Source organism: Hippopotamus amphibius, chromosome 17 (genome assembly GCF_030028045.1).
Source record: "Hippopotamus amphibius kiboko isolate mHipAmp2 chromosome 17, mHipAmp2.hap2, whole genome shotgun sequence".
NCBI lineage: Eukaryota > Metazoa > Chordata > Mammalia > Artiodactyla > Hippopotamidae > Hippopotamus > Hippopotamus amphibius.
In genome coordinates, this window is record NC_080202.1 from 45197484 (window position 1) to 45211634 (window position 14151).

The 14151-nt window shown below is 41.3% G+C and overlaps 1 protein-coding gene across 5 annotated transcripts in view; it reads left to right on the forward strand.

The window, feature by feature from the left end:
- The first annotated feature begins 13409 nt into the window (after positions 1 to 13409).
- The window catches only part of DBF4B (DBF4 zinc finger B), a 32185-nt gene continuing 31443 nt past the window's right edge, over positions 13410 to 14151 (forward strand). For 2 of the 5 annotated variants that reach the window (XM_057715687.1, XM_057715691.1), the window contains exon 1: positions 13904 to 14112. In XM_057715687.1, the coding sequence (XP_057571670.1) occupies positions 13989 to 14112 (124 nt within the window). In that variant the 5' untranslated portion in view covers positions 13904 to 13988. Of the gene's footprint in view, positions 13588 to 13609; positions 13616 to 13903; positions 14113 to 14151 lie in introns of those variants that run through there. The other 3 variants (XM_057715689.1, XM_057715688.1, XM_057715690.1) reach the window with 3 other exon arrangements.

The window sequence follows — 14151 nt, forward strand, 5'->3', positions numbered from 1 at the left end:
AGCCAGGCAATTATTGAAAGAGCTCACTTAACATTAAAACAAATGCTAGATAAACAAAAAGGGGGAGATGGCTTTCCTATAACACCTAAAGATCGTTTAAATAAAGCTTTGTTTACACTTAATCATTTAAATTTTTGGACTGAAGAGAATAAATCAGCAATAGGAAAACATTGGGAAAACAAGATACCTGAATCTCCTCTCATGCAGCCAAGTTGGTGGCATGATATAAGTACAGACACATGGAAGAGGGGTTGGGTTAAAACACGGGGTAGAGGTTTTGCTTGTGTCTCCACAAAAAGCAGAGAAATATTGTGGCTCCCTGCAAAACAACTGAAACCCAGAAATGAACCAGAAACGGGCGAGATTCGACATAGATCCACCACTAGAGGAAAGAATGGCGAAGCCAGATGTACGACCTTCAATAACCATCACCAACACAACTCAGAAAACCCCTCCCATGACGTGGGGAGCGATAAAAAAGACCTCACATGAAGCTGACAAGATACTGGAGGGATTGCGCTTACCAAAGACGTTGGCTAACATGTTTCTAGCTCTGCTTACCGTCGTTAACACTACAGTGGGAATACCATATGGTGAAGCTAATTTCTCTTACTGGGCTTATGTTCCACATCCTCCACTAAACATGCTAATTACTTGGTATGACGGAGAGCCCCTTGTTTATATTAATGATGCAAATTGGCTTCCTGGGCCATATGGTCCTAGGGGACCTATGATGCCGAGTGAGGAGGGCTATATCATTTTAAATTATACTGTAGGAGCAGATAACATCCCTATTTGTCTTGGACATGAGAATCACTATCTTAAAGTGGCATATCAAGGCTGGCTATCTACCGTTAAGACTAATAATACTAATCCTACTCAGTTATTCTTATTGTCAAGTTTTAGCTTTAAAGACACCGGGATCGGACTTCCTAGGTGGTGCAGTGGTACCAATGCAGGGGACACGGGTTCGAGCCCTGGTCTGGGAAGATTCCACATGCCACGGAGCAACTAAGCCTGTGCGCCATTAAAAAAAAAAAAAAAAAAAAAGACACCGGGATCTTTAGTAACACCATGCCTCCAGACATGCCCATCTGCTAGCAAAAAGGGTATCATCTATTTCCAGTTGGATCAGTTGGGATAAATGTAGGGGAAATAAAGGTCGAGTGCTTCTTAATATTTCCCAAGGAAATGTCATTGATTGGAGCCCTAGGGGCTCAGCTCAATGTCATGGTTCCCCATATGATTTAAGATGGAAAAAACATAAGCATGGTACTACTATCTCAACTGAGGCATCTAGAGATATTATATACTGGCGTGGATCAGGAATGTCTCCTCTGAGTCCGTACCTTTCCCATGGTCCAATTCATAACCAAATATGGAAATTAATGGCCTCTCTTCATGAAGTATATGCTTGGAAAGGAAACTATACTAGAAACGTTGTCAATAATGCTACTGCACTCTCCTTTACCATTTTTTTTAAGTAATTAATTTATTTATTTTATTGGCTGTGTTGGGTCTTTTTTGCTGTGTGCGGGCTTTCTTTTTAGTTGCGGTGAGTGGGGACTACTCTTCGTTGTGGTGCGCGGGCTTCTCATTGCCGTGGCTTCTCTTGTTGTGGAGCATGGGCTCTAGGCACGTGGGCTTCAGTAGTTGCAGCACATGGGCTCAATAGTTGTGGCTCACGGGCTCTAAAGCACAGGCTCAGTAGTTGTGGTGCACGGGCTTAGTTGCTCCGCGGCATGTGGGAATCTTCCTGGAGCAGGGATCGAACCCGTGTGCCCTGCATTGGTAGGCAGATTCTTAACCACTGCGCCACCTAGGAAGCCCTCCTTTACTATTAATGAAACACATTACATACAAGCTTGTGTAAAATTCCCTTACCTACTAATGAAAGGACATACTAACTTTGATGCTTATGAATTATTGTTAAATTGTGTTAACTGTACCTTTTATACTTGCTTAAATTCTAGCATATTATTTAATCATAATGCTGAACCAATTTATATACTCAATGCTTGCCCAGGAATTTGGCTGCCAATTCAAATGAAACGATCCTGGCAAGAGTCTCCTAATCTTTACTTCTTGCAGGAAATAATTTTTAAAAATGCTATATAGAACCAAACGTTTCTTTGGAACCTTAGTTGCGTTATAATACGTCTAATAGCAATAACTGCCACGGCAGCAACTGCAGGTGTAGCTTTACATCAGACTATTCAAACAACGGAGTTTGTGCAGCAATGGCATACTGATTCCAAGCTGCTCAGGTCCACTCAGAATCAAATTGACAATCAAATAGCTTCTGAGGCAGCTGATTTACAACAAGCTGTAACTATGATAGGAGATGAAATTTTCAGTCTTCAGAAACAACTACGTCTTCATTGTGATTGGAATATTACTCCATTCTGTGTTACTCCTTATCCTTATCATTCTTCAAAATTCGATTGGAACAAAGTATGCCAACATTTGCTAAATCAAGGAAACATGACATGAATTAACATTATTACATAAGGAAATTCTTGCCACTTTTGACAAAAAATTGGAATTACTAACAGAATCAAATTATTTGGACAATATTGCTAATGGATTGGGTAAATTGAATCCTATGCCCCATTTGCGCATATTTGGGGGCTCCGCTTTGGTGATAACAGGAGTACTAATCTCGATAATTTTCTCTCCCTGCCTAGTCTGGCGACGTCTCTTCCGACAAAGTCGAAAACAACAACAACAATTAGCTGTGTATGCTGTGAAGCTCAGATGTGTGTCCGATAAACACAAAGGGGGAGATGTAGAGAACCACAGAGGACACAGAGGACAATGACTTGGAGTAACAATCCAGAGAGCGCATGACCGGCTACATGGCTGCCAGCAGTTCTGAAAGCAGAACTAGTCTCAAGGAAAACCGATTGAGGTAAAGCAGTCACATAGCCTGATGGCTCCACCTCCGAGTTAAAGATTAACTATCTCCCCTAGTAGTCATAAAAAACAAGGTGTTCTGCTTTTTTCTCTAATTGAAACATATGCCTTGTGATGTCCATTGTCGTGATTTATAATCCAGTCTCTGCTAGAATGCTTTTTCTCAATAAATACGCTATGGGAATCAGAGCTCAGGACTCTTGGCTTGCTTGGTCTTGAGTCCCCTGACCCCATGCTTTCCTAAACTCTTTTGTGAATTTTCTTAATTCCGCTGTGCCACTCACATTCAGGTTTGTTGATGTGGATGAGATCGCCACAGTATTTATTGGCATTGATGGTAGGCCCTAAAATACAAAGATAAATATCACAAAATCTTTCCCTTCAAAGCGTCGTCAGTAGGAATAGACACGTTTAAACTAATAATGAGGACTTCCCTGGTGACGTAGTGGTTGAGAATCTGCCTGCCAATGCAGGAGACATGGGTTTGATCCCTGGTCTGGGAATATCCCACATGCGGTGGAGCAACTAAGCCCATGTGCCACAACTACTGAGCCTTCACGCTAGAGCCCACAAGCCACAACTGCTGAGCCCAAGTGCCACAACTACTGAAGCCCACTCACCTAGAGCCCGTGCTCCACAACAAGAGAAGCCACCTCAATGAGAAGCCTGCACACCCCAACGAAGAGTAGCCCTCCCCTTGTGGCAACTAGAGAAAGCCCACGTGCAGCAATGAAGACCCAATGCAGCCAAAAATGAAATAAAAAAATAAATTTATTTAAAAAAAATAAACTAATAATGACAATACAGTGAGGTAAGTGTTTCAGTGTCTAATGGAGATTGCAGTAGGATGCCTGGAAGAAGATTAGGTTAACATTGCCTCTTGGATTGGAGGAAACTGTGGAGATGGGAGATCCAGGAAGACTTCCTAGTGGATGTGATGCTTGCACTATTCTGAAGAACAAGTGAGAGTTCTTTAGGCAAAAAGACTGGAAGAGAAAGGGAGCAGACCCAGATGCAGGGAACTGTGTGGGGCCCTCCAGAGAATCGTGGATGGCTTGAGCAGCAGAGTACAGACAGAAGATATTCAGGGGACAACAGAATAAAAGGAAGGGTCTCATATACCTGGCAAAGGGCCTCTTGAGAGAATTCTCTACCCTTATTATCGTTGGGATAGTGTGAATGGATGATCATGGTACATTGTAAACCTCAGTAGAAATACAGGATAGTGTGACTATTAGCCCCATGGCTTCTGTGTGCTCCATGAGTTAGAATGTGACAATAAGGGAGTCAGAGACCAGAGTCAGCCCCCAAGGACTTGCCCCTATTTCAGATGCTCAGAGGTGCTTTCTAATGCAGTGGCTGTCTTGCAGGTGGAGTTTATTCGTTAACGGACTAGGGAGCCATTATGACTCAAGGGTCGTAGTTCGAGTCCCCTATGATCAGAAAAAGAGCACCAAATTGTTTTCTTTTTAACTTTTTTATTTTGAAATAATTACAGACTCACAGGGAGTTGCAGAAGTAGTACGTAGAGACCTGTGCACCTTCACCCAGTTTCCCCCAGTGGTAACACCTTACATAGCTATAGTATAATATCAAAGTCAGGAAATCCATATTGGTACAATGCACAAAGGTTTTTTTGAAGACATCCTACAAGCTCCTTACAAGACTGAGTGAAGGCTCTACAGACCCTGCATTTTTAAAAATCTTCACTGGCTATTTTATTACAAAAGTAATAGCTCATAGTTCAAAAAGCCAATTCATACCACTGGACAAATGACAGAAAGCTAACAGAAAAAAGAATCAAGATGGCCTTTTACACTATAAAAGATAGTGTCACATTTATAATTTTTAAAATGTGCAAAGTAAACTTGCAGTGAGATACCATGTTTTCTCAGATTTAAAAGTCTGATAAAACACTGTGCTGATCTGTGATTGGCTAACAAGCACTGGAAAATGTTGCCGCAGGAAGTAAATAGGTACAGTCTTGTTGGAGCACTTTGGAAAGACCCAGCATTTCTCCTTCTGGGAATTTACATGCATGTGTGCAAAATGAGGTATTTATAAGGATATTCATTGCAGTGACGCTTATTGTAGAGAAAAGACAGAAATAGTCTACATTCTATCTATAGGAGACTGACTCAAAAAAGCCACAAAAAGAAGTATTGTGCAGGGATAAAAGTGGAGGAAGCTCTTTGTGTACTGACATGTAACAAAGTTCAAAATACATTGTTTAAAAAAAGTGAGGCTCAGAACAGTGTGTAACATTTGCTATCATTTGTTTAAAAAGGAGGGATGGGGAGAAATACATACACACATTGTGACCTGGAATGTGCATGAATTATCTCTGGAAGGGTACGCAAGGGAATGTGAAAATGGTTGTCACTGAGGAGGAGAACTCAGGGAGACTAGTTTTAAAACATCTTGTTTTAAAAGTATGAGCTATCTGTTATATTAATTTCCCTTGCATCTTTTTATTTGAAAGAAATGATGCCTCCGATCTCCTTTGCTTCCTTCCCTACCCAGAGGGTAACCTCTATTCCTGAATTTGGTACTTGTCCTCCTCTAGGATGTTTTAAAACATAGTACATGTTACCACACATGTAATATACATTATAACATATGTATGTATCCATGTGTTTGTATCCATAAACAATATATCACATTGTTTTGCATGTTGGACTTTTCATTCTGCGGTATGATTTTTTCATTTAAGATCTTGAAAATATTTACCCGTGTTGATACATGTAGCTCTTACCCATGCCTTTAAATCTCTGTATAGGATTCCACTGCTTGAATATAGCCCAGCTGATCCGTTCCTCTGCTGATGGACATTTAGATTATTTCCCAGTTCTCCACACAGTGCTTCAAGTCACATTCTTATGTACGTCTCCTTGCCCATCCGTGGAAAAGTTTCTTCAGGCCAGTGAGCATCAAACATATTTTGGCCACATACTCTTAGCCGTGAAAATATTTTTGCCATGCACCCTAAAGTATGAATATGTATTTATTTATGAATTACCTGTGAACCACTATACAAAATTAGTATATCCATCATAAGATATACAGAAAGATAACTGTAAAGGGGGTAATTAAAAAGAGAAGCAAATAATATATTACAAATATTTATTTATACAAAAATCCTTAGTGAAAATAATGTGGCTATAGGTGCTTCATTGCTTTCCCACCTTATTATTTGTTATTTTTAAAATTTTTAGTTGTGATAAAATGCACATAACATAAACTTTACCATCTGAACCACTTTTAAATGTACAGTTCAGTAGTGTTAAGGATTCATTATGGGCAAGAGGTTCTCTTGAACGTCAGTGATTTTCTTATGCATTGACCAGCCGACTCCATATCATTGAACCTGAGAGTTTGTACTCACAGTGTCCTTAGGATTATTTGTAATCTTAATCTTGCTTCTTGAACTTCCCTGGTGGCGCAGTGGTCAAGAATCCATCTGCCAATGCAGGGGACAGAGGTTCAAGCTCTGCTCTGGGAAAATCTGGGAAAATCTTAGTTGCCTCAGAGCAACTAAGCCCGTACATCACAACTACTGAGCCCACGCTCTAGAGCCCTCGAGCCACAACTACTGAGCCTGAGTGCCACAACCACGGAAGCTCATGCACCTAGAGCCCGTGCTCTGCAACAAGAGAAGCCACCACAATGAGAAGCCCACAAACCATAACGAAGAGTAGCCTCGGCTCGCCGCAGCTAGAGAAAGCCCGTGCACAGCAATGAAGACCTAACACAGCCAGAAATAAAGAAATAAATACATACATAACATACATAAAATTTTTTTTAAAAACCTTGCTCCTTTGGAGGAATCTTGTGAAGACTCTTTTTCACTTTTGGGGGTTAGGAAAATCCAGATAGCGTAATCTGTAAATCCATTTTTCTGGGGAGATGTAAATTGTGGAGAACAGTGAAAAACAAATGTGCCACCAAACCCTGAAAAGAAAATATAGACAGCCCCTCCAAATATGAAGGTCCCTTACCCTTCACCCAGGTGACTCACTTGCTTTAACCCAGGATCTCTGACAAGAGTACAGGGAGGGCACCAGCATCGGTCTGCTTACTAAAGATTAGTAACGCCTACTTGCTTTTCTTTTAGATAAAAAATGTATTTAAATACGAATGCTTCCTTTCGGCACATCTGTGGTTATCTCATGTCTGAGGGGTGCACACCTCTCTTTGGAGACCAGGAAATACCTAGCAACAGAATTGCTGGGTTGAAGGGCATGAACCTTGCTGGCTGTCACCGTATTGTTCTCCCAAGGGCTCGTCCCAGTTTGTATTCCCACCCTTGCCTTCACATTTTTACTAAAACTTGCTTTTACTATACTTTAATTTTTGCCAGTCAAAAGGGTGTGAAAGAACATCGAATTGTTTAATTTGCATTACTAGTTTAGTTTGTGTTTAATTACTAGTGAGTCTGAGTACTTTTTATATATTTATCAGCCATTAAAATTTCTCCATCTTTGAATTGCCTGTTTATATCCCTTGTAGATTTTTCTGAGATCATTTGTTTGTCTTTTCCATGCTAATTTGTGGGTCTACTTTTCCTTTCCTTTTTTTTTCTTTAATTTTTTCATTAATTTCATTAATTTTTATTAATTTCACTAATTTCAATACTCTATGATTTCTGGCCAGTTGCACTCTTTGGGCATACTCTTCATTTTCCGACCCCTCAAGGTGAACACTTAGCTAATTCATTTTCAGTCTGCCTTATTTCCTAATATAGCATATACATTTAAGGTCATACATTTCTCTCGAGTTACTTAGCTGAATTTTGCAGCTTTTTAAAAGGAATCTCAGGGCTTCCTAGGTGGCGCAGTGGTTAAGAATCCACCTGCCAATGCAGAGGACATGGGTTTGATCCCCGCCCCAGAAAAATCCCACAGGCTGCGGAGCAACTAAGCCCATGCACCAAAAAAGAAAAAGGAATCTCATAGCTTTTGATACATAATTTTTCATTGTTGCAGTTCTAGATATATTACAATCTCCATTGTAATTGTTTTATTCTCCTATCATGAATTATTTAGAGATGTGTTTTTTTTTAATTCCAGAGTAATGCGTTTTGTTTTATCCTTTAACAACAGCAACAACAAAACAACAACAACAAAAAACCAACCTTACCTTTTTGTTATTGATTTCTAACTTCATCATTTTGTGGTCATAGGATGTGTTCTGTATGATGCTGAGTTTTGCTATAAAACGAACATTTTTTCTGATATTTATATATTAATGTTTGTTAGTTATATCATTGAATCTTTTATATGTTGCTAATCTTGTTTTTTGTTTCATCTATCATCTGTTTTTTGGAGAAAAGTATCTTAAAATGTCCCAGTATATTTGTATATCTTACAGTCTTCCCTTGTATTTCTGGCTTAAATATTTTGATATTGTTAAGAGTCGTATAAGTACTAGGTTATTTAGTCCCTGGTAAACTGTTTATCTTCCAGGAATGACACCTGTATTCCTAATAACCTTTCATCTCTTAAAATCTGTCAGATTTTAATATCACTATATCAGTTTCCCATTTTGCCCTGCGTGGAGAGGCAGCAGAGGGCAATGTTAAGAGCATGGACTCTGAAGTCAGGCTGCTGAGGTTCAAATCCCAGCACTAACACCTTCTAGCTCTGTAACCTCAAGCAAGTTTTAACCTCAGTGTTCCCATGTATAAAATGGGTGTAGTTACTACCTACCTCAAAGGACTATTATGAGGATTAAACTAATTACTATTTTTAAAGCACTTTGAACATCACAGTAAGCACTCCATATGTATTTGTAAAATTAAATAAATATATGTGCAGCCCTTTTCTGTGTCATTATTTTATAGGTATTTGATAAATACCGTATAGCTGCTAGATACTGTAATGCTGCAGTAGATACCTTTATTACATGTCACATCCCATATGTATGAGTGTATCTGTAGAATAACACACAGAAATGGGATTGCTGGGTGAAAAGATATGTGCATTTGTAATTTTCCTAGATAGTGCCAAATTGCCTTGTATAAGAGTCTGGTACAGCCCCTGTGTAAGGCAATTTGGCACCACCTAGCAAAATTGATCTTTGCCAGTCTGTTAAGTGAAAAATGGTATTTTGGTATAGATATAATTTGCATTTCTCTTATTTTAAGTGAGGTTGAGCATATTTGAATGCTCTTTGTATTTCCTTTTCTGTGAATGTTCCCTTACCCATTTTCAATTGGGTGGTTGATCTTTTCTGGATCTATTTGTACAAGTTTTTTAGATATTGGGAAATCAGTTCTTGTTCTATGATATAAGCTAGTTTTTTTTCCTAACCACTTCCTCTCAGGAATCAAGAAAAACAATGAGAGAGAACAATTTGAATTATTATCTCAAAATATTTTTGCCAAGTAGTAAAAGCTACCTTTTTCTGTTCACAGACTTGTGCTAAACACATCTTTAATCTTTAAAACCTCACTGCCTGGTAGATAATATTATCTTCACTTTACAAATGCAAAAAAAAAAAAGATCTGAGAGATTCATTTCTTTTTCATTCATTCAACAAATATTCATTAAGAACCTACTACATTCTTTACTTTGAGGACATAACAGTAGGTAAAACAGAAAAGGTCCTTATTCTATAGACTTACATTGTAGCGGGAAACATAGACCACAAACAGGTAAACAAATAAGATACTTTCTGATGGTGCTGTGAAGAAAATAAACCAAAATGGTGTAAATGGCAAGGAATGGGGGAGCTACTCTTAGGTTGGGTGGTCTCAGAAGTCCTGTGTGAAAAAAGTGAGATTTGATCCGATGCCTAAAAGGAAAGAGAAGATCTGGGAAATGGAACTGTTAGTGCAAAGGCCCTAAGGCAGGAACGAGCTAGGCTTGTTCAAGACTCAAAGAAGTTTGGTCTGAGGAGCAAATTGGGAAAGCCACTGGGAATTTTTGAAAAGGAGGGCAGGGACTTCGCTGGTGGCAGAGTAGTTAAAAATCCACCTGCCAATGTAGGGACACGGGTTTGAGCCCTGGTCTGTGGAGAAGCCTGTGCTTTGCAATAAGAGAAGCCACTGCACTGAGAAGCCAGCGCACCTACAAGGAAGAGTAGCCCCAGCTCTCCACGACTAGATTTTTTTTTTTTGGCCGCATAGCTAGTGAGATCTTAGTTCTCCTACCAGGGATTGAAACCGGACCCTCAGCAGTGAAAGCACAGGGTCCTAACCACTGAAATGCCAGAGAATTCCCTCCCTTTTACATTTTTTAACATGGAGAATGCCGAACAGTTTTTTTGTTTATGTGTATTTTTGTTATCTATTACCATGCAACAAATCACCCCAAAATTTATTGACTTAAAACAACACTAATCATTTATTTTCTCTGGGTTTCTGTGGGCCTGCAATTTGGGAGCAGCTTGGCTGGGATTTTCTGACTTGGGATCTCTCATAAGACTGCAGTCATCTGAAAGCTAGACTAAGGCAGAAAGATCTGCTTGCTGGTTGGCTCAATCATAGGACAGGTAAGTTGGGGCCAGCTGTTAGCAGGAAGCCTCCATTCCTCTCCCCCTGAGCCTCTCCACAGGCATACTTGAGTGTCCTCATGTCATGGCTGCTGACTTCCCCCATAGCAGGTGATCTAAGAAACTGCTGTTTCATTTTAATACAAATATTGAAATGTATTTTATGACCTAGCCTCAGAAGTCACACATTGTCCTTTCCTCAGTACTCTATTGGTCATAGCCCAGTTGGATGTGGGCATATCAGGAGTCGAGGACAGTCAATGCAGGCCATCTTGGAGACCAGCTACCACAATGTGGGTATCTTTAAATTTATACTAATAGATATATTTTATGTATTTGTGTGTATATTCTTATAAAATCATATTTGATATTTACTATATTAGAAATTAAAACAAAATTTTAAAATACTAGTTCATTTAAAAATAAGCCCTCTGTGTGTTAACATAAAAGATGCATTTTTTTTAATTTTTAAAATAAATTTATTTATTTGGCCGCATTGGGTCTTCATTTCTGCATAGGCTTTCTCTAGTTGCCACAAGCGGGGGCTACTCTTCATTGCGGTGCACAGGCTTCTCAGTGCAGTGGCTTCTCTTGTTGCAGAGCACAGGCTCTAGGCTCACGGACTTCAGTAGTTGTGGCGCGTGGGCTCAGTAGCTGTGGCACACGGCCTTAGTTGCTCCACAGCGTGTGGGATCTTCCTGGACCTGGGATCAAACCCGCGTCCCCTGCATTGGCAGGCAGATTCTTAACGGCGGGGCCACCAGGGAAGTCCCATGATGCATTTTTAATGGAAATAGAATTAGAAGAATGGTATTTTACATTTCTGCAAATCTCTTTAATATCTGACTTAACAAGAGTGTTGGATTCTCATTTTTGCCTCTGCATAAGCCACTGAATATTCATGAGAGAATGAGAGCAAAAATGGATAATGAGAGGCCAGGGTTCGATCCCTGGTCCGGGAAGATCCCACACGCCTGGAGCAACTAAGCCCGAACGCTGTGACTACTGAGCCTGCGCTCCAGAGCCCCTGCTTTGCAACAGGAAAAGCCACCACAATGAGAAGTCTGCGCACCTCAAATAAGCGTAGTCCCCGCTGGCCACAACTGGAGAAAGCTGGGGTACAGCAACGAAGACCCAACACAACCAAAAATAAATAAATAAAATTTTAAAACATGGATAATGATGTTAGTATCATTGTAAAAACAGTTTCAACCTCATGAGACCTTCTGAAAGAGCTGATCCACACTTTGACAACCTTGAGCTAGATTCTGATATGGTAACAAATGATGCCCAAATCTCAGTGGCTTACAATAACAAAGGTTTATTTCTTGCTCGTGTTACACATCCGTTATGGCTTGCCCATGAGTCTATTCCAGGTCCTCTTCACCAAGGAACCCATGTTGACAGGGCACACTCTGGCTAGACATTGCTAGATAGGAGAAAAGAGAACTTGGTAGACCAGCCTGGCTTTTAAAACTTATTCCTGGAAGTGATGTGTCACCTTTTTTTCTTTTTTTATCAGCCGAAGCAAGTCACATGGGCAAGCTTAGTTCCTTAGGGCTGAGATGTATAATCTTCTGCAGGGAAAGGCGCCACGGGAAGGGATACCAAGTATATGTGGTATATACACTTCTACCATAGTGTTAAAGAATATGGCTGGTTGCTCATGGAGAATGGATTACACTGGGGAGAGGTAGGAAGCTTTCAAGAGTAGAGGTATGTTAGGAATTGACTGCAGTACTTTGGGCAAGAAATTACAGTGGCTTGGACTAGAGTGGTAGCAGTGATCTGATTCAAGATGTACTTTGGAATTGGCAGAATTTGTTTTGGTATTTGTGTGGGGGTTTGGTTGTTGTTTTGTTGTTGTTGTTGTTGGGTTTTTGTTTTTTGGTTTTGTTTTTCGTGTTTTGGGCTGCACCCTGCAGCTTTTGGGATCTCAGTTCCTGGACCAGGAATGGAACCTGTGCCTCCTGCAGTGGAAGCCAGGAGTGCTAACCACTGGACTGCCATGGAATTCCCAATAGAATTTGTTTGAGGAGTGGAGTGCAAATAAGTGAAAGTACTGAAAGATAAATTCTAGGTTTGAACAACTGAGTGGATGATGGGACATTTACTGAGATGGGAAAAGTTGGGAGGATAGATGAGGTGTTTTCTTTTGAGCGGGGGGTGGGGGGAGGAGGGAGTGAAACAAATGTTGAACATGTTAAGCCTGAGATGCCTATTTTACATCTAAATGGAAATGTCCAGTAGGTACTTGAATATATGTCTGGAGAGCTGGCGAGAGGTCAGAACTCAGGCATTAGCATAGAGCTGGATTCTAAAGCCAAGGAGCTGGAAGAGAGCTTCTTGGGAGAAAGTATTGATAGGGAAGAGAAGAGGGCTAAGGGCTAACGCCTTGGCGAACGCCAACATTTATAAGTGGAAGTAGCTTTGGATCCCGTGAAGGACACTGAGGAGGAGCCACTGAGGTAAGGTGAAAATGGGTAGAAATGGAAGCAAAAAGAAGAAAGTGAAAATGGAAGTCACAGTTGGCATGGTTAAGTACTGTCAACGGAGAGGTGAAGATCAAACTCTAGGTGAGTTGAAGAAATGAGACACCACTTTTGATAATTTTTTTTTGGTTGGGTGGGTAAGTGGAAAAAAGGAGAGCGACAAAAGATGTGAAGATGAAGTTATGTGTATATGAAATCTTTAAACTGTAAACGCTCTATCTATAAGCGTTAGGCTTATTTTGTTATTTATTATTGAACTCCTAGGACTTTCAAACGAGCTCAGTGTGAAGAGTCACTAAGACGCTACTGCCAGTCCCCAGCTTCCTGGTTATTAAGGCTCAAAACATCTCCAGCCTATGAAAAGCGGAGAAATGAAGAGACAGAAAGAGCAGAGCTGAAAACGTAGGGGAAGGAGGAAGGTTTGCTGAGTTAATGTTGTCCTCCCAGGGCCCCCGTAGGGCGGTCTCGCAGCTCTTACGTAATTTCAGGGGCGGAGCCGACGGGAAATTTAAACTGAAGCCGCGGCCAAGGGCGCCTGAAGAGTGATGTTACAGTTGCAGAGGAACAGCCGGTGTACGGGAGCCTGAAAGAGCTCATAGAGCCCGCGAATGTGGTACGGAGGCCTTGAAGGAGTACGGAGGGAGGCCGAGAAAGAGGCGAGAATTTGAGGAGGGAGCCGGAACGGGTACGGATGCCGGGAAGGGGAAGCAGGGGTAAGAAGGGAGGCGGAAAGGGTTGTAAGAGTTAAAGAGGGGTATGGGGTTGGGAAGTGGGCACAGGAGCTGGGGAGGGTGGAGGGACCGGGAAGGGATCACAGGAATTGAGGGTACAAAGGTCTAAAGGGGGCTGAGGAACTGAGGGGACGAGAGCCTGGAAGGAGTCACGGGGATTGAAATGCACCAGGGATGGCCAAGAGGGCCCGGGAGTTGAGGGAGCAGAGTTTGAAAAGGGGCGGAGGGACTGAGAGACAGGAGCCTGGAAGCAGGCGCGGGAGTTGAGAGGGATGTGGGTTGAGACGGAGTTGAGTCTTGGGCTTCCGGGGAGCCTTGATGGGAATTGTGCGGGATTTGGGAGGCGGGGGAGGGGATGATGGAAGGTCGAAGGCTAGTGAAGGTGGTTCAGCTGCTGTTTTGTCCTTCTTTTTCAGGCAGCGAGTGCCTTGAACTGGAGAGTTCAATGGCTGAGAGTAGGCTCCAGGCTCCGGACCTAGGTAGGTAACCGGTCAAACCCAGGGATGTGAGGTCACAGT